Source organism: Cynocephalus volans, chromosome 4 (assembly GCF_027409185.1).
Source record: "Cynocephalus volans isolate mCynVol1 chromosome 4, mCynVol1.pri, whole genome shotgun sequence".
NCBI lineage: Eukaryota > Metazoa > Chordata > Mammalia > Dermoptera > Cynocephalidae > Cynocephalus > Cynocephalus volans.
This window is the reverse complement of record NC_084463.1, coordinates 116,306,597-116,332,367: the sequence shown is the minus strand read 5'-3', so window position 1 is coordinate 116,332,367 and position 25,771 is coordinate 116,306,597. Positions and strand designations below refer to the sequence as shown.

At 33.7% G+C, this 25,771-nt stretch overlaps 1 protein-coding gene across 16 annotated transcripts in view; it reads left to right on the top strand.

The window, feature by feature from the left end:
- SOX6 (SRY-box transcription factor 6) overlaps window positions 1–25,771 on the top strand; it is a 638,471-nt gene that overhangs the window by 259,503 nt on the left and 353,197 nt on the right. For all 16 annotated transcript variants that reach the window (XM_063092518.1, XM_063092517.1, XM_063092516.1 and 13 more), the window contains 2 exons: window positions 1,164–1,404; window positions 22,952–23,159. In XM_063092518.1, coding sequence (XP_062948588.1) covers window positions 1,168–1,404; window positions 22,952–23,159 — 445 coding nt within the window. In that variant the 5' untranslated portion in view covers window positions 1,164–1,167. The remainder of the gene's footprint in view (window positions 1–1,163; window positions 1,405–22,951; window positions 23,160–25,771) is intronic.

The following is a 25,771-nucleotide window of genomic DNA, read 5'->3' as shown; positions in this document are numbered from 1 at the left end:
CTGTTCTGTTTCAACTTTCAGTGGTTTTATTTCTAACTATTTCATTAAGAAATTCATCTTGATAAAGTGATATTCTAAAAGTTTCGAAATTCCATTTAATAATTACAATTGATTTTATGTGAAAGCACAGAATGGAGGCCTTGTTATGCAGAGTGTAGTCGATGTTTATTTGTGGATACATAAATGACTGTTCAGTATTGTTTTTGGAGGCTTTAAAATATTATGCACAGTAGAGGCATTTTACTAGTTTCATAGTAAATGCTTTGAATCTTGTATGTGCTTTCTAATGTAAAACAGAGATATAGTAATTTCAGATACTCAATTTCATACTATAAAATGGCCTTAAGACTAATCTGACATTATCAGTCACTTAAGCAACATGTGACTTGAAAGTTAAGTTACGGCAGTTGACACATCTTGAAGGTTTTTAGAAAAGCTTCAGGTTGGCATTATGTAGTGTTAGGCCCAGCACTTATAATACAGGTATAAGCTAAGAGGTCAGGACCAGATTTACTCAGGACTTTTGTCATGGATTATTTACTCTCCTGATTATATTATTTTACATAGACTTCTCTTGTTTCTACATAAACCATAGGGAAAATTTGGATATTTGTGCTTTCAAATCATTCTGAAAACTGGCTTATTTGCTCTCCTTCTCTCTCTCTCTTTTTCTTGTTCTCTCTCTCTTTCTCTCTTTCCTTTCTTCCTTTTTCTTTTTCTCATTGCTAACCATCAACATAATTACTCTCAAGAAATTTATAATCTAGTTGGGAGAACTGGGAAGAACAATAAACATACAAAAATATGTCAAAAAGTTCATGGAAAGATTAATATTATCTTGTAATTCTATTTTTCCATAAACTTTTTGAAGTACCCACATATATACATTGTATATTATGAAAACTTATCCCATAAAAAATTTAATTTGTGGATTGAGAGAAAATATGCAGCTATTACTGGAAAGAGGTTTGCTGAGTTAAACACAAGGAGGATACGTGGGACAAATAAGCCTAGAGTTCTTTTTCAGTGGTTTAGAGTAGACCATAAATATTTCTAAAGTTAAAGAACTTTCCTTTTTCCTGGATTAGTCAAATGCAAGAGATTATTTATTCTTTTGTCATTGACAGCCGTTTTTAATCCATATTGTTGTCCTTCTTCTGCAGAAGAATGTCTTCCAAGCAAGCCACCTCTCCATTTGCCTGTGCAGCTGATGGAGAGGAAGCGATGACCCAGGATTTGACCTCAAGGGAAAAGGAAGAGGGCAGTGATCAACATGTGGCCTCCCATCTGCCTCTGCACCCAATAATGCACAACAAACCTCACTCTGAGGAGCTACCAACACTTGTCAATACCATTCAACAAGATGCTGACTGGGACAGCGTTCTGTCATCTCAGCAAAGAATGGTGAGCTTTTACTTTTATTTTATTTTATTTTTTAAATTTTATTTTGTCGATATACATTGTGGTTGATTATTGTTGCCCTTTACCAAAACCTCCCTCCCTCCTCTCTCTCCCCCCTCCCCCCCAACAATGTCCTTTCTGTTTGCTTGTCGTATCAACTTCAAGTAATTGTGGTTGTTATATCTTCTCCCCCCCCCTGGTTTTTTTTTTTTTTTTTGTGTGTGTGTGTGTGTGTGTGAATTTATATATTAATTTTTAGCTCCCACCAATAAGTGAGAACATGTGGCATTTCTCTTTCTGTGCCTGACTCGTTTCAGTTAATATAATTCTCTCAAGGTCCATCCATGTTGTTGCAAATGGCAGTATTTCATTCATTTTTATAGCTGAGTAGTATTCCATTGTGTAGATGTACCACATTTTCCGTATCCACTCATCTGATGATGGACATTTGGGCTGGTTCCAACTCTTGGTTATTGTAAAGAGTGCTGCAGTGAACATTGGGGAACAGGTATACCTTCGACTTGATGATTTCCATTCCTCTGGGTATATTCCCAGCAGTGGGATAGCGGGGTCATATTACCATATGATCTATCTGCAATTGTTTGAGGAACCTCCATACCATTTTCCATAGAGGCTGCACCATTTCGCAGTCCCAGAATGGTGAGCTTTTAAAATCTGGCCACTGCCACTACGTCTGCTAGTATGTCCTCCTTTTAAATAGGTGTTTTAGAGAAAGCTTAAAATACATGATATTAGAGTTATTTGTGTTCAGATCATGAAACAACCACCAGGTACATATTACTAATAGACTAGTAACTTAGAGAACATGAAAAATAGTTTGTAGTTTAGTTTATGTCCATTATTCAGTCAACTTGCCAGAAATATTTATTTCTGGGGGATGGGTTGGTTTAGTTACCTTATTCTCTGAATTCTTGAATTTAAGGTGGTGAATTTGGTAATATCAAAAAGTACGTATGATTAAATAAAGTGCGATTGTATATTAGTGTTGAAAAATTGAATTAAGCAAGTATGCCTATGTGAATGAACTCATGTAATGAATACATCTTCAGTGAGGAAATGCAGGTATTTATCATTTTTTAATGGTTATTTTTGACTTATAATAAAGCTTGTCTCATTTATAGGCCTATATGTTAATTTCAAAAGGACATGCGAAGCTCCTGAGTATCATTCAATCAGACTGCAGGAGTTTTCTCTAGAAGCAGAAACATCATCAAATACATGCAGTGTATTAATCAGCTTTCCCGTGTTAAATTCGACCTCTAACCATCATAATAGAAATCATGGTAGTGACATTAATTACCTAGTGTAAAGCAAACATATTTAATTTTTTAACATCTAGAAGAGACCAAAACCTTAAAATATTTTATTGGATTAGAAATTTTAACTCTGTTTTGCATTTCTTAACTTTTGGTTAAGTTAATGAAAAATATTTTAAGTGGGAAATAAGGAAATTTTTATTCCTTAATAAAAAATAGGGTAATATTTGAAATGTTTTTACTGATAATAATAGATTTAAATTCTTGCTCTATTCTTAGTATCTCAGAGACTTAATTCAATAATTTATGGAGGCAGACATTTTTCTTTTTCAGATGATTTTTTCAGATGCAGCCAGTGCTCTGGAGCAGTAGATGAGAAGTAGGAGACTGGAATATAAATGAAATGTTTCTAGACTAATTTTAGTTTTGAAATGGATCAACATTGTACAATTAGATCCACTGGAAGATTTATTTTCCTTGAGTAGGGGGAAGGGAGAAGGTATAATAAAGCAAAAGACTTAAGTCTGTTTTTCTGATTGAACTTAAGTTGTTCATTTTATATTTCCAAGGCAGCATGGGTGAAATAGATATCCAGTCACTGCCACTGCTTACTGGAAAGATAATGGAGCTAGGTTTCATTTTTATTTCAACAAATACTCATTGAACAGCTTCTATGTGCCAAGCATTCTACTAGGTGCTGGCTGTATAGTCTGAACAAAATGGACATGATTCATGTCTTCGTGGAGTTTATAGTCTAGGAGAGGGAACAGAATTACATAAATATACACACAAATAAATATATAATTAATATTGTGACATGTGCTATGAAGAACAGAATGCTATATGAGAACATAAGAGGGTAAGCCTAATTTAGAATGGATGGTTAAAAATGCCCTCTTGAGCTAAGGATGATAGGCGGTAGACAGATTGAGTGGAACAAACAGTAAAACTGCAGAGAGAACAGCATTCTGAAGTAGTTGAGGTGAGAAAAATACAGCTTAATTTAAGGAAGTAAAAGATGGTCTTTATGGCTGGATTATAAGTGAGGATACAAAGTAGCATCAGATATGGTTGGAGAGATAAGAACTACATCAAACAGGAGCTTGGAGATAACATTATGGAGTTGAGATTTGATATAAGTGCAGTGTAAAGCCTTTGAAGGGTTTAAGAACATTTCAAACAGATAATTCTGGCTGTGGTATAGTGAATGGATGGGAGGAAGACAAAAATGAAAGGAGGAAGACCCGTTGTGACTCTATTTCGGAAGTCTTGGTGAGGGATGATAATGACTTGGATTAGTGTGGAAGAAGAATGGATAGAGAGAATGGGTGGGTTTGAGATGTATTTTACTTTTATGCCAAATATAGTCATAAATATAGACAAATAAAAATAACTGGACTGGAAAATATGGACAGAGGCAGAAAAAATACAGTTCAAAATTTATTTCTCTAGGGAAAGATTTACTTATTTTTTCTTGTAAAATTTTGTTTGTATCTTGGCAAGTGCCAAGTTGCATTGGTGAGTTATTCTCAAACTTATATGATCTAAAATTTTGTTAGAAAATAGATATTAACAATTTGTTTACCAAAATTGTATTATATGTGATTTATGGTGGTATAAAGTTATAAATATGTTACATATTAGTATAAAAGAAATCATACTCCTAGAAATATTTTCAAACTTTCACTCTCTTTTGATATCAAGTATTGTTTTCCACTGGAGCCTTTGTGTATTCTGAATGTCTGCAAGCCAAAATATTTTGTTTTAACTCCCACTCTACAGTATTTCTCAGCTGTGTACTTATATAGTATAATACAAGGATTTAACAAATGTGAAATAGCAGCTGCACTTCAAAATTCCCTTTGTGCTCCCTTTTCACTTGATATATTCAATAATGTGTAACAACTGTAACATCAGACCTGTAATGACTTATACTGTAAGTATCATATCACCAACCAATTTTTCTTCATAGGAAAGAAAAACAATAGAAGGATTTTAGGTTTCTAGGCAGGCCTGCAAACCTAAATATACTCTGTGTGTGTGTGTGTTGGAGTGGGAAGACTGTGACTAATGTAAAATTTAATAAACATTTTACCTCATTCTATTTTAAAATAAATACAAAGTCCAAAAGGATGTTTATGAAGTGAGTAAAACTTGTAGTTCTCTTCGATGGATTATATTCTAAGTACAATTGAACCTAGTAAAACAGTTTTGGAGAAATAAAATTTAAAAGAAAATCTAAAAAACAACAACAAAAATTTTATCACTGTCTATTCAGTTTCCATTGTTTTTTACTTTCTGCGATGGCCCTCATTCATGAACAGTTAGAAACAAACCCTAAAAGTTTCTTATCTCCTGGGTTCAGAAAGTGTTTGACTTTGAAGTATTAAGACCACAGAGGAGCTTTTATGTAAGAGAGGGTAAATACAAAGCAAAAGTTTTGCTAATCCCAACTTCCTGATTAGAAAAACAATCTTTAAATGTTAAAATTCTGATTATTTTGTAGTGATACTCCAACAAAATACTCCTATGAGACCACACAGTTTCAAATAAGGAAAAGAATTTATTACGATATAAGCAAAGAAAAAGAATAGATATTTTAGAGATAGGAATTCAAGGACTGATTTGAGATAAAAATTTAGACTCTGATTTTAATTACAATTACTTATGTTATGAATACCAAAATGTTCAATTTTGAATTTGATGTGCTATGTTATTTGGTGAGATCCATTTTGAAGGCTGAAAAGTTAATGTAAATAAGAATTCACCGCCACTACCATTTTCATCATGGCACCAGTGTACCAGTACCTTTTTTGCAGAGGAATATTGACACTGTCCACCGAATTGTGTTTCTTTTTTTTTTTTTTTTTCTTATTAGAACGGACTCATTGAGTAGGAATAAATTAACATAATTTTTCATGGAAAAATGTACAGTGTATCATTCTTTTTAATGTTAATATGTATGGAGGAACATTTTGTGCTAATGTTTAGTGATCTGTGTATGATAAAGTATGTAATGATTACCTGCTAAAGATTGCAACTATAGAAAGGATAGGTGAGCCTATATATTGTTAATGAATTTGTCTGCAAATTATGTACAGTTTTTTGGTGTGAATTATATATAGCCACTTGTTGTATCAAATGAGTAAGTTGAGATGTGCATGTTATTTTTGAGCTCTCCCTCTCTCTCTTTATTTGCTTTATAGTATAATTTCAAGAGGTGTCATTACCATCACTGGTTACTTGAGTATAGAGTGCTTACTAAGTTTCAGGTAGGGACTTCCTTGTGAATAATAGAGATAAGATCCCTGCTGTCATGGAACTTTAGCGAGTAGTCATGTGACAGACAATAAAGAAGTCTCACAGAGCAAGATGATTTCATACAATTACAAGTGCTATGAAAAAAAATAGATAAGAAAATGTGCTAGAGAATGACTAAAACTGTGGAAGATCTTTTTGAAGAGGTGACCTTTGAGCTGAAATTTGAATAATAAGGAGCCAACTGTTCAAAGATATTGGGGGAAGACACATAGCCAGGGTGTATATTAAGTACAGAAGCCCTTTGGTTGGTGTGTTTGAACAACAGAAAACAACAGGGTGGTGAGTGGGGGAGAAAATGGTATTGAGGTGAAATCAAGGAGGCAGACTGATGACAGATATTGTGGGGTCTAGTAGGCTATAGTGATGTGTTTGAACTCTATTTCAAGTGCAAGAGGGAAGGCATTGGAAGATTTAAGGCAAGGAAGTAACGTAATTTGATTTATGTTTTTAAAAGATCATGTTGCCTACTCTGTAGAGAATGAGTTGTGGGAGATAACATCAGAAACAGGGACACCTATTAGGAGATCATTGGAGTAGTGTAGGTGAGTTTGATGATAAGTGGAAAAGTGAACAGTTAGGGAGGTTATTCATTGAGGAGTTCCCAGAGATTCTGAAGAAAATAAGATTCACACAGAGGATGGAGAGGATATTTTAAGTTATATGCATGTGGACAGGAACTTAGTCAAGAATGAACAAAAAGTGAGGTTGGTGAGACCAAAAAGAGGGGGAAAAGGGGTTAACATTCTTCTTGCCAGTGAATGGCCCCAGACTAGAGACAGAGGCTTTTTGCCTAAGAGGCAATGGAGATGTGGGTAAGGCACCAACAGTATCTCTCACAAGATACTAAATGTCACAAGATTGTGAATGGGACCTTATGCACATGTGCCCATGTGCACTTCCATGCATGCTTAAATTGATCTATATTTTAGGCAAAAATGTACATATCTGACTTTTAACTACTAGTCTGATTAAATAGGAATAAACCACACCAGAGTCTCAGCACCAGAATATATCAACTTATTTTATGGCCCTTCTTAAATTCCCCTGGGTGGATTTTGTTTTTCTAGAAAAGTTTTAAAATATTTTTTTCACTAGAAATAAAAGATGCCAATAATGCCCCATGTTGTAATTGAAAGAAAATAATAACAGGCATGCTGAGATATTTAATAAATAACCATTGGGAATAATGCTTTTTTGCTTGCAAACAATTTCTACTCTCTACCTGTCTTGCTTTCTGCCTGAAGAAGTTGTTAATCAACTCTGAGTGTTTTATGTAGTTTACTTGGAGTCATAAAATTTCTGGTGTGGACTTTGTACTATTTCTGGGAATGGAGCTCTTGTCATTACATGATTACACAGTCCAGGAATTTTTAGTGAGGATTCAGTCCTCAGCCATGCTTTATGTTGTGGCAGACTTTTAGAAGATTTCTAATCCTGTTACTTGTTAAGAGATTTAAAAAACTTTGTTGCCAGTTTTTTTTTTTCTTTCTTTTTTTCATAGGATCTAGTAGTCTCTTAAGATAGTAGGCAGCACCCAAAGGAAATTTATTTCTTCACTTTTATTGGGACTGTACTTTAACTGTAGTAGAAACCCAGTAGCTCACAGGGTCCTATCTAATTTATAGTCTTAATGCCTAAGGTAAGGTTCATGTGTATCTTTTGTGGCACATGATTGCTCTATGAAGCACTAGGAAACAAACAAACAAACAAACAAACAAACAAACAAACAAACATAAAACTAGAAAGGTTTAGATTTCTTAAGAAATTTAGTTACTATTCTTCTCATTTTTGGACTTTGGAAATTCGTTCAATTTAAATAAATTCAAACCTAGATTTCTAAGTAAAAATGTTTATCCTTGTCCCTGAGTCACTGAACAACATTCTCTAGGAAGCCCTATGGGGGATTTCCTATTTTTCGTGAATTTGAAACTCTGTGCTGTTTCCTTTTAAAACTTTCTCAGAAATGTAATGACAAATTTATTTACAACATGAACTAAAAAATAAAAACATTTTATTGCATAGAATCTGGCAAAACTCTTGCTGTGGGTGCTGTGGGTAGTGAAATTGATAACTAATGTTGGCTAGTGTTAACACATTGATTACCTTTATATTTTCACATCCTGATTATGTGCACTGTTTCATTCCTGTTTTTTTTAAGCATATTTTTTAAAAAGTTTCTTAAATCTGGGTTGTTTAAATTAAATGAAAGGATTACTGGTATGCTACCTGGAATTATCTCGATGCTTATAGAAATATAAATTATTTTATCATTATTCTTAATTGTATAATATACCTTTCTAAAGATACTTTTTGGAAAAGTTTTCTTTCTTTCTTAGCATATTATCAAAATCTTTATCAAAAGTAGAAACAATAACATGCTCTGGAATATTTGGCTCTTTTCCCCTTGGGCAAGAAGGAATCAGGTATGCATGCTGATTAACACACTCCAGTCATTAACATGTGATTATGTGGGCTGCATATTGAGCACTTGCCAAAATATAAAAACCTAGTACTTTGCCACATCTGTGCAAAGACTTTTTGCATTTCTTTGTATTTTGACAGTTCAAGGAAAATCAGACCCTAGTATCTTTTTTTTCCTTCCAGTGTAATAAAATTGGGTATATAGAATGTCTTCAGGGAGATGGGATTTGCCATGGTTATTTTTATTTTAATCTTTCAGGCTGTGTAAGTTACAGTGACTGAGGTTTGCAGAGCACTGACTATAACATGAATCTCTTAATGAACTCCATCACTGACATTCACTTATAATTCACAACATTCATGTTCATAAGGTTATCTTTTCTGAGATTCAGCCAATATTCCCCTAATTTGCTTCAGTTTTATGTAATATCTTTATGTCTCATAAATATTTTGTTTTCATTTCTTTCACCTATATGTTGGTAGTGTACATCTCATAATGATGCTGGGGCTGCACCTGTGGTTTGACTTTTCCCATCTAGTATCCATATGCAAATACTTCTATATGACCAAAGTGTAGCTTGGGATCTATAGCATTTCCAGAGGCAAGAAAAGTTGCTTTTTGATAATTATTTAAAATAAGACTTGATTATCAATAGAAAATCTAGTATAATCTAGTGTAGCATGAACAATTTGATTAGGCAGGACTATTCTACTCAGCTTTTATTTTTCTTGGTGGATTCAAGTGTCATTTGAATGTAGAAGTTTGTTTTTTAAATAAGTCTTTTGTCAAAATTGGTCAATGTTAATCAATAGAAGCTGATCTCAGGACACCAATAATTTTCTGATTAAAGCAGAACTGCACTAGCATGTTTCAGTTGATTAATGTACACTTTCTTGTACAGAATTCCTTCTTGCAATTCCTTCTGGTAAGTATACTACTAAAATGAAATATTACTGGAATAATGAAATCTGCACATTTTTGTAATACTTCTAAGCAACATGTTGTAGAAACTAATGTATATATTATAAACCGTGCAGCTATTTACAAGACTAATTTGAAATTTAAGTATTAGAATGAGATATGAATATCAAGGTCCTTTTAAATAAGCAGGAATAAGATGGTGATGACTGTGATAGGCAGCATATTGCTTTGGAAGGAGGAAGCCAGGACAGTATTTGCACTCGATGGAGGTCTACCTTCTATCTTTAATTTGGAGAGGGTTTCCATAAAGGCAACTTTAACACAACGAATTCTGCTTGTATCATACATTCAGAGATGAGATTGAAAGGGCTGTCTCTAATTATTGAGTCAAACCATTTGCATCAAGGAGGAAAGACCCTACTCTGTTCTTTCCATGAACATATCTAATCTTTCTTGAATGCCTGTAATGAATGTGCCTTAACTACCTTAATATGCAAATTATTCCACTGTTTGATTGTCTTCTGCTTCAGTTTTATTTGAAAAGCAAGTAAAAGTTTTTCTTGCTTTCCAAGAGAAATGTAACCTTTTTAAAGAACAACTTCAAGCTATTATTCCTTTTGTTAGTACAGCTTTCAGTGAGATGGCATATATATTTTTTATATTAGTCTTTTAAGTATTATTTGGCGTTATTACATTTCTGTTACCCTTAGGCATTACTTTTCTAGGTGATGCAAATTGAGTTCAATAATATATCTTTGTGTAAACCACATTCTCAAATCCAAACTATAAATTACAAACCTTTGCTAATAAAATTTTACAATCAGGTTAAAATCAGAAATGAATATTTATGCATTTCATTTATCTTCTTTATATTTATTTCATTAGCACCCTAGAAAATGGAAAACCCTATTTCATAAAATTACTGGAAATTATTTTGTAAACTTTTGTTTTCATTATAATTTAATTCTGATTTGTTTCTGCTGACGGTACCTTGAATACAATATTTTCAAATTTATCAAACTTGTGAGAGGAAATGTTCCCTCACTCAAGCACCGAAAGATTATGGTGGTATAATAGCAGAAATTCATTTACCCAGAAATATAAAAGACAATTAGAACATTTATATGATGATTATTTTTGTTTAGGAACTTATTTGTCAGTTCCAGTGGTAAGTTAGTAGTTTTATGCCTAAGCACCGAGTTAGCCGGGATTAAACTAATGTAATCCATGAACAAATTGAGAAATTTTTTTTGCACTTGAATTTAGGGTTAATATTTAGCCTTTAGTCATTACTAATTTATTTTGCACATTATATGCTTCTACTAAAGATGCCTTTTTCATTTTATGAGATTATATTTATTTTGCTGTCTGAAATTGACAGTAAGGTTAGAGTCTATCTGTCCTTTTGGGTGCTGTTCTCTTGGATGACACAATAAGGCAAGGAATGATCTAAGTTTTTGGAATTTGAAAGTTAAAAGAGACAAAGAAAAATTCGCATCTGTTTTTTTCTTTTTCCAGAGAGAAAGTCTGAGCTCTATGATTGTAACTAACTAAATCATCAATCCAAGGTTATGTGTTGCTTTCAGTTAGGAGAATGTATAGCTCCCAGGCATTGAGGGTAGAATTAGACTCCTTACTTAATTTCTGTGTTAAATTGGTGGCATTTTGTGCCTAGTTTCCCTTTTCCTGGAAAGGTAAATACCGACAGATAGATAGATAGATAGATAGATAGATAGATAGATAGATAGATAGATAGATAGATAGACAGATAGACAGACAGACAGACAGACAGACAGTCAGACAGATAGATAGACAGACAGACAGACAGACAGACAGATAGATAGATAGATAGATAGATAGATAGATAGACAGATAGATAGATGAATAGATAGATGGATGGATGGATAGATACATGAATGCATAGATGCGTGGGTGGATGGATAGGTAGTTGTTTTATAAGCAGCACAGCCTCTGAGGAATAATTTTTAGTTTCTTTGTACTTGTTCTAGTTGTAAGAACTTAAATGAGAGAGCAAGAGAAGTTATTTACATTTTTCTGGATTACAAAGAGTTTCTTGTTAAGCCCATCTTATTTACTTGATATATTAGAAGGAAATTTGAAGGTTCTTGTTGGTGAAATCCTCAATATTGGGAACTTTACTGGGCAATATCCAGTGAAGAGAGGAGATTGTTGAGCTCGCAGAATGGCCCCGAGGGCTCAGTATACATGACATATAAAGCAATCTATTCTCTCGTCTCTCTTCCCTAGAGAAACTTGGGCATGAAATGACTTCACTGTTAATAGAGTAGTATCTCTATTAAGGAACAAGTGGACTTGACCAACGTTGTTTGGGCTGTGGTACTTTTTTTTTTTTTTTTTTTTTTGGTCTTTGTCTTTTTCGTGACCGGCACTCAGCCAGTTAGTGCACTGGCCATTCCTATATAGGATCCGAACCCGCGGAGGGAGCGTTGCCGCGCTCCCAGCGCCGCACTCTCCCGAGTGCGCCCCGGGCTCGGTCCCTGTGGTACTTTTTAATGTTAAGATTTGTGAGGTATGAGGAGCATATCCTAAGCTATTTCTTTTCATTTAAAGCATACTAGTTGCCTTGCTGATTATAAAAACAACAGCTACAACAAACACCATTATTTTTATAAGGGTACTGGTATCTCTCAAATGGGGAAGAAAACAGCAGCAAAGGAGGAGAGGATGAGGAAAATAGACTTAACACTAGTAAGTAGTTTAAGAAAAGTTCTACAGAATCATTTGAGACTCTCCATACATAGAAACTTGCTCTGTAAAAACTTGTCTGACATCTCCAGCTTCTGTATAATCACTCCTCTCCCCAGTGCCTTAAATTATCAAAAAGAAAAAAAAAAAAAAAAGCCCCCCCCCCAAAAAAAAACCCCATTCTTCTTATTCAATGGAAGTATTTTCCCTAGTGTTACTTGGAGGGAAGAAAAGCTAGAAGATAAGATGTTACCTCATAGAAAGCCTGTGTTCATCTCTGCCACTAATTTGCTGTCTGACCTTAGTCACTTTATGTCTCCTGACACCAAATCTCTTGCCGCTGCTAACTTTCTTGGTTTCTAGGTTAATATTGTCATAGCCAATTCAGCCTAGCCTGATAGTATTGTTTAGGTTGAGTATCACATATATGGCAGTTTGAGTACTAATGAACGTCCAGATGAAAGTAATTGCCTGGAGTTGATAGGCACATGAATCAGCCAATAGCTGGACCATTGATAGAATGTTGCTTCATGTGATGAGGAATTCATTATCAGGCCTGCCAGCCTTAAAACTTGTCTTACTGTTTCACTACCAAAAAGTTATAAAGTATCCTCATCTATGAGGCTGACTCATGGCATGAGATCTTTAAAACATGATGTTTTAAGGCAATGATTGTGTGCCTTAATTCCTGTTGTTTAGACAATACTGAGTAAATTCAGTTCATGGCACTGCTTTTTAAGAGAAAGAGAAAAACAATTTGGAACACTTAGGTAAGAATGAACCATGTCTTATGAGGAAGAAATGAAAGAAACAGGGATATTTTCCCTATAAAAAGGGAAGATATAAGTGTTCTATAATTGCTGTGTGTATGTATTGAAAGGGCTGCTATTGTGAATGTTTCCATGGGATAGAACTATAGGTTGAAATAGTTATAATATTCCTATAAAGAATTTTGGACAACCTTACAAAGATGGCATGAACTGCTTTGAGAGGTGCTAAATCCTCTGTCAGTGGAGATGTTTAAGGAGAGGCCAAAAAGTCACTTGTCAGGGATTTTGTAACAGTCAACACTGCTACCACCACTGCCACCACCACAACTATTCAATGAGCACATACTATGTAATAGGCACTGTTCTAAGTGTTTTATTTTTATTGATTCATTTAATTCTTACAACAACCTTATCTTTACTGATATTGTTATTACTTCCATTTTACACACAAGGAAATTAAGGCAAAAAGAGGTTAACTAACTTATCTGAGCCTATATGGGAGTAAGGTGGAAAAGCTTGGATTTAAGTTAGAAAATCTGGCTCAGATATCCTGTATTTTAACTACTTTATTATTTTACCTTTTATTGCACAGAGAAGTGAAGTGATAGATGGGGTTGAACAATTGGAATTTTTTAAAAATTACTTATTTATCATTAAAATTGTTTTTGAAATGTAATTGATTATACATATTTGTAGGGCATAGAGTTGAATATCGATACCTATACACAATGTGTGATGATCAAGTCAGGATAATTAGCATATTCCTCATTATAAAACTGAATCATTTCTCTGTGATAAGGGCATTCGACCTCCTCTCTTCTAGCCATTTGATAACACTCAGTAAATTAATGCTAAATTATAGATGCCTAAGCTCAACAGTACACCAATAGAGCTTATTTTTCCTAATTATTAGGAAATATTAATTATTTCCTAAATTATTTTTCCATTAACCAATTTCTCACCATCCTCCCTCTCTCTCCCTCTTTCCTTCCTCTAGTAACCACAGTTCTGTTCTCTCCCTCTGAATGTTCAACTTATTATTAGTATTGTGATAAACTGGACTTTTAAGGACCTTCAAATCTTGAGATTCTGATTTTGTATGTGAGGCCGATGTGTATAGATTATGCAAAGCTTTCCTAGGTGCTTGTCTTCACAAGTTTGAGAACTTTTAGTATTTTTTCTGTATTTATTCTGTTCATTATATTTACTTCCATTTATTAACTATCATGAAAATGAGGCCATATAAAAAACTTTTGGGTATGTGATTATTTTTCTGTGAATCAAAATAACATTTTAAAAACAATTTTTTCTTTTTAGATTGTCGAAGTCATGACTCTTTAGAAATGTTGGCAACAAATCTATTTTCTGACACATCTAAGAATAATTTTATTGTTACTAAACAATATAGTAATAGTGATAAGCATAATGTTATTCCAACTTTGAGAATGATATGCAAATCAATATATTCTAGCAAATGTCAGTTTTAGTAAAAGAAAAAAGCATACACTTTGTTTTGCTATTAGAGCAAATGATATTATTGTCATAAATAATCTGTTGGAAATTAGAACCAAATCCAGCATTTCTATTTATGTAATCTTCTTTAATCTATGCTTTTCCTTAAAATATGTCACATTAGAGAGCAACATACTTTTTCTTCTGAGAAAGAATTTATAAATGTTAGCATATTAAAAAGTTTAGATTTCCTTTATTAGCAAGAAGTTATTGGAACCTAGATTAGGTAAATATTTTCTGTCAGTCAGTCAGTAACACAGTAGTAAAAGGCCTCTTATACTTGTACAGCACAGCTGGCAGGTAATTTTTGGTTTATCAAAGAAAGTTGTTTAAAGTAGGGAATCAGAAGAAGTGGTACATATATAGTATATGTTTAATATAGTATGTGTAATATAACTTGAACACTTAGTTAAAACAAAATATATAAATGCAGTGCTTACCACGGGGGATGGGGTAGTGATGGGAGCCATCTACTCTGGCAGAGAAGACTGATCACTGACATGGTTGAGTGAGTTGCCAGTGCATGGTGATTTAAAACAAAAACAGCTTGTAAGTTGGCTTTATTATTGTTTCAAACTTCTTTACAGACATTGCATCCCCTTCATTTCCTCCAGTCAAAGACTACCAGGAACATACCTACAGTTGAACAAATTGGATTTATTACTCATTTTAGTCAGAGACAATATACACCATGGGGAACCACAGAGTATCTTAGTAACAGAGTGTTAGATAGAACCTATTTTAGAATTTGGCCTTTCTTCGGATGATTTTGTGTAGGGTCTAAGGAAACAAGTTTGCTATAGATTGGGTGCTGTCAGAAATCAGGGACAAATCTATGACTGCATATCTCAGTAAACCTTATCTATAGGGAGGGCAGACTAGAGTAAGGATAAAGCTGTGATTGGAAAAGCTACAACTAAGATGGAAAACAAAACAAAACAAAACTGACAACATACAATGCAATAAAGAATGAATATATTTAATGTAGTCTTGCTAATGGGTGCAGAAAAGGGTAGGAGAGGATAATGTTCTGTCCCTTCAATTAGACTGGTCAGCAGGTAGGGAAGTTGATTCATGTTGCTACTTAGGCCATTTTTTAGTCACTTCTCTGAACTGCAATGACTTCCACCTGTACGTGGGTTTCAACTCCATTATACAGGCAAGATTTCACTCCTGACCTATGCTCTCTGACTCTCAATTCCTGACATCTTGTCTGACTTTTCAATCCCAGCCTGCTGCTTTCCTCTGCTTGCAGTGTGGCTGCCTACCTACATTCCTTGTCTAGTTATGGTTGGCAACCTGCCGAATCAGAGCAGTAGAGTACTGTAACTGCTCCTGAACAGAATGGAGATAATCCATATGCAGATAGGATAAGTGGGAATTGATAGTATTCCTAGAAAAAGCTAATTGCAAATGCTAAAGTTCGTAGAGCTCTGTGAGGAGCCAGATCTTAGTGGAATTAGTTTGGGATGTGCATTGATAATGAAGAGAGTAATGTAGTTTAGTATCAGTAGTTATCATGACTATATTCTCAGAATTAGAAATTGCAAGAAAGGAGAACTGGACAAAGGACATTTGAATACAATAATAAGAGTAGCTATCATTTATTGAGTACTTTTGTGCTAAGCACTGTACTAAATGCTTTATACATGATTCATTTCTTGTAACAACTATTTGAGGATATGATTTTAACTCCATCCTACAAAAAGGCAGAGTCTAACTCTCATCCCCTTGAGCCTTGGTGACTCACTGTTGAATAGAAAGTAGTAACAGTTGCACAGTGTGATTTTCCAGGCTTGGTTAGAAACAGTGATACAGCTTTCATCAGACTGATCCTGGGACATGCACCTTTGGAGCCCTGAGGCACCATGTAAGAAGTGCAGCTACCCTGAGACTAACACGCTAAAGAGACCACAAGGAGAGATCACATAGAGATAGAAGAAGATGTCCAAGAAACCCTAGCTATTCTAGTCTAGAGCTTTTGAAGTATTCCCAGCCCAGGTACCACATCTGTGAGTACTGAAGCCTTTGAGATGACTCCAATCTTAAACACTGACTTAACTCAATGAGAGACATTGAGATAGAACAGCTGAACTCAGATGCTCCCAAATCCTGACCCACAGAAACCATTAAATGATTATTATTGTTGTGAGCCCTTTGTTTTGGAATGATTTGTTATTCAACAATAGGTAAATAATACAACTTACTTCTTGGTAATTCTTGGATTAGAGTTAATAACGAAGTATTATTTCTGCCTCGAAAGTAAACAAATCTCTATAGAAATGTAAGAAAACAAAAGATTTAGAAGATAGTTGTGACTGAAATTATGGCATCTTTTACTATTGAGAGTGATTTTTAAGTGGAAATGTGGAATAGAAAAACATTGGATTTGGTGGCAGAAACCTGCCACCTGCATTTAGATTTTAGCTCTGCTAGTTCTACCTGTGTGACACATGGGGGAAACCACTTAACCTTGCTGACTGTTGCTTTTCTTTCTGTTGAAAGTGAAAATGCAGAACTTGGTATTTAGTTGATGGCAACATATTTTTAGAATGACATCGAGAGACTGGAGTGTGTAAGAAAAGGATGCCGAAGATTTGGAAATCATGTCAAATGAGACATGGATGTAGAAAGTGGAGGAATTTCACCTAGGAAAAGACTATTAATTTGATCCCTTCCTTGAGATATTTGAGCACCTCTAATATGGAAGAGAAAATAGATTAATTTTGTGTCTCTTTTGAGAGCAAATAGGAAACAATGTATTGTAATTATGTGTCTTACTCTGTTCCTGCTGCTATAACAAAATACCACAGACTGGGTAATTTGGAAGGGCGAAAAGGGCCTAGTTAGTTGTCTCCAGCCCTTTTATAAGGTCATTAATCTTGTTAATGAGGGCTCGGCCCTCATGACTTAATCATCTCCTATCGGCCCCACTTCTTAACAGTATCACATTAGGTCTTAGGTTCCAACTTATGAATTTTGGGGAGACATACATTTAAACTATAGCAATAAGGATGTAGATTTTAGCTTATACGAGGGCTCCCTTTTAAGTAATTAGATTTATTAGAAAGTATTATTTGAGTTCCTTCAACTGCAGAAATGCCAAGGAAAAAAAGCTTGGTTATTTTTTCTGGGTTTGTACATGGTGACTATTATATACTGACTCTCTAGACATCTTCAAAAAGGCCAAACTTTATTCTCTGAAATTATTTTTGTTTTTATTTCCCCTAAACATCTGTTTATAACATGACTTTTGCTTTCTTTATCACACAAGTAGTATGTTCATGAAAGATAAATTAGAAAACACAGATAAGCAAAAAAGGAAATAAAAGTTACCAATAATCTCACTCCTATTTAGAAATCACTATAAATACTTTGATATATATCTTTCTAGTTTGTGTGTGTATATGTGCGGTGGGGGGAGGAGTTCATTTACCATTACACACATAAATAAAAAACTGATGTTATACTGTAACTAGTACAACATGTCTTTTTTTTTTTCCCACTTAACACGTCTTTCCTTGTGAATAAATTATTTCTACAATTTTTTTTTGGTATTCATATTCAAGTTTGAAAATTGTGTGTTTTTGATTAAAAGTATTATTTGTGATAGAACACTAGCAAAATATAGAGAACTTCAAAAAGAAAATAAGACTATATTATCCCAACACTCAGAGGACCATTAACATTTTGTTGAAATTCTGGTCTCTTTTATTCTGTACATAATTTTTTTCTTAAAAATGTATATTGATTTTTTTTTTTACGAACAATACATTATGAATATTCCCACGTCATTAAATTTTCTGCAAAAATATGATTTTTCAATAGTTTTGAATTATTTCATCATGTGGATAAAACCATAATGTGCTAAAATAATCTATACAGTCGGACATACAGGTTGCTTCTAGTTATTCATCACTATAAACAACATAATCTCCAACATATATAACATTCTTTTTAGTGACTGTGTGGTATCCCACTGTGTTGCTATATCATCAGTCCCTTATTTTTTAATATCTAAGTTCTAAATATTTTGCTTTACAATCCTGTCATTGTTAGATCAAATCTTTACCTTTAGCCTTAATTTTTGATTATTTTTGGTGAGTAATTATTTCAAGTTCAACAGCCCACAATGTACTTAACATTTTGTTGTATGCTCTGGAGGTGTGAGACATGGTCCAAATCCTTCAAGACTTAAAATTTAGTTGCAAATATGACTATTATATGCAAAATGGTAATGAGCAATTTATGCTAGTATATTATTAAATGCTAAATTGGGCAGTTATGATTAAGTGCTTCAATGTGTAGTTTGGGGGGCAGCAGGATAGTGAGGCCCAGTATAGTCAGGAAGGGCTTCAAGGATGAAATGTAGCTTGATCTGAACTTTGAAAAGTGGGTTGGATTCATAGTCAAAGAGGATGTAGGACATCCCAGGGGAAAGGAGCAAGATACAGGAAGGCTCAACGATCTGAGTAGTTTTTATATATTCACAGTACCGTAAGTTTAAAGTCCTTTGAAGGCCACTGCTGAGCAATCAGTTTTGAATAACAACTTCTGAATGATCTGAACAATATTTATTTTAATGTTTTGTTTTTATTATTTACTTTTCTATTCCTTCCAACACTGATATATATTAATTAAAATTCTTGATTTGTGAAAATTGCTTTTCCTTTCCAGAAACTTTGTCTAATGACTTTTTTTTTGTACTACTATGTGCTTTTTCAGTCATCTGCATACATCTTTTCTGCTATAAAATTTTTATTATTTATTTATTTTTAAATTAAATTTTAAAATTTATTATTAGCACATTCATTCTTACAAATCATAATATTTCTTTATGCCCTTTACCTGACCATCACTTCCCAAACCCCATACATTTATGTACTGTGTTTAATTGATTTCCAGTGGAATGCTCTTTAGATAATCTTAATCAACATTGCTTTAGTCCTTGTATTATAACTGAGATCCTTTTAAATAATGTTTTGAAAATTTTATTCACTGTTAGGTTTGGAGGGGCTGCTGAGGTTAGGGGTTGAGAGAGAACAAATTTGTAGTAAATGTTTCTTTGGATGAACTAATAATGCTTACTAACTCAGTGCCCTATGTGCTCTGCTTTTTGTGATGTTCATGTGTTCAGTCATGTTATGCAGTGGTTCTTTTCAAAAGAAAGGAAGAGAAGTAATTTCCCTTATGTCATTTAAAAAAAATCACAACCGACCAGGTTCCTTAAAATTTTTTATAGTTATATCCATGTTGTATCATTAAGGCAAAGCTCATTTATTTCATTGTCTTCTTAGGAAGCAGTGTTTCTTAAAGTGGGGTCAGGGCCTGTGTGTCAGAATCACTTTGGATGTTCATCAGTATTCATATTCCTGGGCCCACCCTTGGGGAAGGTGGGTGGGGGTCTAGGGAATCTGCATTTTAATACACTTACAAGGTAATTCTACAAATTTAAATTTTAGAACCACTGGTTTATGTTAATATTGTTTCAAATCTCTTTACTGTTGTGCTGCAGTGACATACATAAAAATTTAATAGATATTATTATTGGACATCTTGCCTCAGTTGTATGTCATAGGACCTGTTTTGTTTTTAGGAAATTACAAAATAAGCTGGGCTTAGTTTTTTAAGAAAACTTACTTAAAAATTACATAATCCCCTAGGAAAAAACCTAGAGATCCTTTGTCAAGTATCTTTTTTAAAATTTGACATTATTGACTTCAAGTCAGACAGTAATCTGTTGTAAGTATGTTTTATTCAGATGAATTGATTATAGGCCTCCATTCATGAAAAACCAATATTTATTAAGTTTTAGAAAGTTAAAAAGTGAGAACTGGAAATGGTAAATTTTGCTGCTTTCTATTGTCCCTAAGGATGGTGAAAGATGACTTATATGACTTTAGCCATTTATGGTTTTATTTACTGTCTATGTTGGTTCTTTGGGGACATGTTGCAAATAGTTCTTATGGCTTTCTTGGGGAAATCATGACTTTTCAGCCTCTTGCTCTCTGCTTCTTGGTAGTGTTGAGCCACTTTGTCCAGATTACGAGGCTGAGGACAGTGTGGGTCATCATTGCAATAAGGAACCCATAGTTATTGTATGTGGTATGTGATGGCAGTGACCACATTTCCATGAGTAAAAAGCAAGGAACAAAGTCTAGCAAGTAAGTGACAATGAGTAAATAAGACTGTTCGGAATTAGTCCTAAGAGAAAAAATGGTACTCTATGGAGCCTAAATGCTCTAAGGACCACGTAAAGTTGTTACCTAGTCTGGAGAGCCTCTTCTAGCATCTTTGAATTTCAATTTAGGATTGATGAGAAAATCTTCTTTATTATGGTCAATGGTGAGTCATTTGTAGGTAACCACTTCCACATACTACTGTTTTGACTTGGTCTTTAATCCCCTAGGTTGAGTCAGGGTTTTATTTATTTATTTATTTTTATTTTTAGACTATCATATAATTTGCACTTGAAACTAAAGTCAGTTAAGCATGATTGATCAAATGGTGATTACAGATTGATAAACACCTCTGCCAGGTGTCTGAATGGACTTTATTAAGAGATCAGAATGGCTCTGGCAGACGTATCTCTGAGTTTTCATTTGTTTAAAGTGGAGAATGAACTGGCCATTTCAAGGAGCCACCTACTAACCACGAACTGTCATCTAAAAGAAGGGGTTTCTTTGCATCACTCTACAGAATTATTGTAAACATTAAATGAATTATTTTAAACATTAAATGAGATAAAACGTCTTTCCTGGGGAAAAGAGGAGCCCTAGGAGCAAGGTAAATAGGAACTCATTTCCCTTCCCTGTCCCATTTATTTTATCCTTTTCAATTTATTTCACCACAAATAACGTTGAGCTTCTTTGTTCTAGGCATTGTGGTAGCAATGGAAACGCAGAAAAGATTTATTGACCTCATGATATTTTTTAATAGCTTTATTGAGATATACATGTACCACACAATTTACCTATTTGATGTGTGTAATTCAATGGTTTTTAGAATATTTACAGGGTTCATAATATTTGTTTTAGTTCAGGACCCATATTAACATTTTTTACTTCATAATTCCTCAGGTCCAGAGGAAGGGAAAACCTCCTTGACCCTGTTCCTGGATCTGCTCTTTCCTTCAGAATAACAGTACCTATCGTTTATTGAACATGATCTCAGCTGTGTGAGCTCAGCACTGTGCCTAGGTGCTTTACAAATATTATCTCATTATGTAATTTCAATAACTCTGAAAATAAGTTTTATTTCACCTTATATACAATAACATGATAGTTAGATACCTAGCATTTATTGAGTACAATTGTTATCCCATTTAAGATATGTGGAAAGTACTGCTCTAGACTCCATTTTCCTTTTCTCCCCCTTTTCCACTAGTTATTAACTCTGTAACTTTTGCCTTTTGCTTTATCTTCTAGTTCTTGAAGCTTGCTGGGCTTCATTGTGAAGGAGAGAGATATAGGAGCAATTAAGATTTTCAAGGTTCTGATGAGAATCACAAAGACTAGATGCTTTATTTCGCAGATTTTTTTTTTTTTTTTTTTTTTTTAAATAAGAAGAGAGAATACTCTTGTGCAAACAAGGTGAATGCAAGACTGCTGAAGGGCTATGGCCAAATAGTAGTTGTTTCCAACCCTCAGTTCTGATTTATAGAGATATAAAAACATTTTCTTTCTATAAACTTTTAGGTGTTCATTATTTTCAACCTAAAGTTTGCTTTTCCTTCTCAGCTGATGTATCTAATCCTCTTACCAGTTAGTGAACTTCTCTGTACTGTGAAGTAATTCTGTGTAAATGTTTCTGTAATAAACTTGCCATTTTGTAAAAAAAAAAAAAAAAAAAAAAAAAAACAAAACTAAACAAAAAAACCCTTGACCTTTTGTAAAAGAAAAAAGTTTTTAAATGCTACATGAAAAATGTGTCACTATGCGCTGGATTATCAGTGGTAAGGGTAAGGAATAGAAAGAAGCTTCCTTAACTTCAGACAGATGTATAGCTAGAAAAAAAGGATTCTCCTCAAACAAGCACACAGAAATATTCAGGTTGGTTGACTTTCTGCCATTGAATTAGGTATTTTATGTATTTTCTGGTGAACAGTGAACATTGTACACTGAAGCTAACTTTTCTACCGGTTCTAAATGAAAGGAAATGTTTTTGTGATGGACATATTTTTTTAGGCTGTGGGAGGATTATTGCTAATAAAAGTGCCCAATTAAAACAAAAATTTCACCAATTTTAATAATTTTTTGTTGAATCTGAACGATGTTAAATGAAGGGTGTAAATGAATAAGAAGTTGAAGTGTCTGTTTTTGAACCACTTAGGCTGTTTAATAATTTCAAAAATTAAATAGTTTGAATTTGCACTTCAGGTTAGTTCCTTTGATAATTGTTTCTTTAATGTTTAGTATTGTTTAATAAGAATTATATATTTTTATTTTTCTACTAAGTTAGTTATTATATTTTAATTTAGTTAATACATTTTATTTGTCCTACTAAGCATCATATACTATCCTTCTGAGTTTGGGATTTTTCTCCAATGGTCAGCAAAGAAACCTATATTCTAATGGTTTTATTTTATTTTATTTTTCTAGGAATCAGAGAATAATAAGTTATGTTCCCTATATTCCTTCCGAAATACCTCTACCTCACCACATAAGCCTGACGATGGGAGTCGGGACCGCGAGATAGTGACCAGTGTTACTTTTGGAACCCCAGAACGCCGCAAAGGGAGCCTTGCCGATGTGGTGGACACACTGAAACAGAAGAAGCTTGAGGAAATGACTCGGACTGAGCAAGAGGGTATGTGTGGACTTAACTGTTGGGCTTTTTTTCCTCTAAAGACTCCAGGCCTTAAAAAAATAAGTGGGATTTCAAGGGCCAGAGAAGTGCATAATTGATACTAGCTTTGAAAAAGTTATTCAGACGTTACCATGGTGATAGCAGATTGTGATCTATTAGGGTGTTAGGCAGATAGCTCCATTTTTCTAAAACTTTGTCCATTTTATTTGGTTCTTATGATAATTAATCAAAGTTTTAAGCTGACCATAAGCCTCACCCTGGAAAAAGGTAGTTAAGGGATTTTCCTAACTGCAACTTTTTTTTCCCATTTATTCTCTTTTTTTCCCTTTTAGTGGGTAGTGTTTCTTTATGAATATATTAACTGCTTAAAAGGAAAAAAATTCTAACTTATTTCTCTTCATTTTCACAAAGATCATATATTTATAAAATTATATTATTTATTAAATATTAAGTATTTGTTATTTAACCTCTAAATGTTGTTGGAGAGTTGAGGGCTTCTAATATTGTCAAGCTAAATGTTCAAGGATGAATGCTTTGACACGTGACATCTACTGCAACATCACACTTCTACCTTCTTTATTCTGCACTAGAGTCCACTCAGGTTCTCCTAGGTTCTAGAAAACTGAGGTGCAAGAAGACTCTCCAGTAATATTTTTAAACAAAATAAATTAATTCTAAGTAATTGCTATACCATGTATGCTCTTTCATTTTTTATGTACAGATTTTAGGTCTTAAAATGTAGGTAACTAATGGCCCTAGATTTATTACTAGCAATGTAAGTTAAATTCAGACCACTGTGACACTATAGAGAAACTGGGATTTGATATAAGGGAATTTTTCATGTAACTTAATTTTATTCCTTTAAAGACTCAATAGTTTAAAAGTTTCAGATCAATTTTTGTGGAAGTCTTCCTAAAATATATTGCATACTTCCTAGTTTTACTAAACAGATTATATGACAGAAAATGTAAATATTTTCTGATGACTCAGCATCATGATACAGTAGACTAGGAACTCTAATACCTATCTAACAATTATGTGACCCTGGGTATATTCTTTAATCTCTCTGAGCCACAAAATTTAAAATTTGGTATTGTACTAGTACCTGACTTGGCAACTCAAACATTTTGAGAATTAAATATAATAATGAATATAAAAGTATCTTATGAACTGTAAACTATATAAATTTGAGGTGTTGTGATGATTATCCTATTACAAATGTCAACTATTTTACAGTGCTATACTGTAACGATGCCCCTAGAGATCATTGAGATAATTAGGACTCTTTGACTTAATGGTTATTTCTCTGCAATTATGAAACTGTGTAGAGTTCTTGTGTCTGCCTGATATATCTCTTTTTAGGTGAGTGTGTATGTCTGTGTGTGTGTGTGTGTGTGTGTGTGTGTGTGTGTGTGTGTGTGGTGTGTGTGTGTTGGTGTCTCCTTAATATCAGGTTGAAGGTGGTTATTTCTTGCTTAGCTGTAAATAATTTCTAATTTTCTCTTTCCATTCACCTGTAGATTATGAAATTAGAGGATCAGGACATTCTGAAATATATTTAAAATATGAACACAAATGTTCTGGCTGAGTTGCTGAGAGATTCTGGGTGATATGTGTAATCTTCAGTGTGTGAACTTCATGCTGACTCTTGGCTTCTCAGAGACTATGTTTTCCTCATTTTTGGCTACATTCTGAGTAATTGAGGTTGGCAGATCAATAATCTCTGAATAAGTGAGATTGCTAGATTACTTTTAATTGTGATTCACCAAAAAATGGTTTTAGTTCTTTAAGTAAGTGGTTTCAAAATACTTTAGAGAGCTCTTTAATGTAAAAATAAAGAAATTGATTTGTGATAATTTTTTTTCTGTACTTCTAGGAAATTTTAAATTATATTTTTGCAAGTAATGGTTAATTTTCTATTCTTCCCTTTCATTGCCATGTGTTATAGTTATTTTTGTACAAGAGAGACACTTTCAAGATGAGACTGCTCATTTAAGAATCCTTTATCACTATATTCCTATTAGAAAAGGATGTTTTTACATTCCTTATAGATCTTTGATTGTTTTTAACAGTACATGTGTTTTAGATATCAGAAATTCAGGCAAGTTTAGTTTATATTAATGTGCATAATATATTAAGTACAAATATGAAATGATAGGAAGCATGCTCATCAAATTTACCAATTCCGTAAATCTGGGAGGAGCAGTGCATATGATGTATGTAAGAAACAAAACTCAAAAGGTTCTGGCAAACTGGAAATAAGAGCTTAAAACCAACCCTATCAAGATAAAATTTGATATTATCAAGTCCAAAGGTTGTGACCAAAACCTCCAGCTGCACAAGTAATATCTGAGGGGATTTCAAATAGCAGCCACATGAATGAAAGAAGAAAAAAAAAGCCTTATGAGTTTTAGGTGACCAAAAGCACAATGGGGTCAGCATGGTGAATATTGCCAAAAATTGCCAGTGCTATCTCAGTCAGCATTACCAGAAGTACAGTATGTAGCATTTAAGAGGTGGTAGTTCTACTGAACTCCCTGCTCAGTAGAATATATCTGAAGTATTGTGCTGAGTTCAGAATTACCACACTTTAAGAAGGACCCAAAAGCATT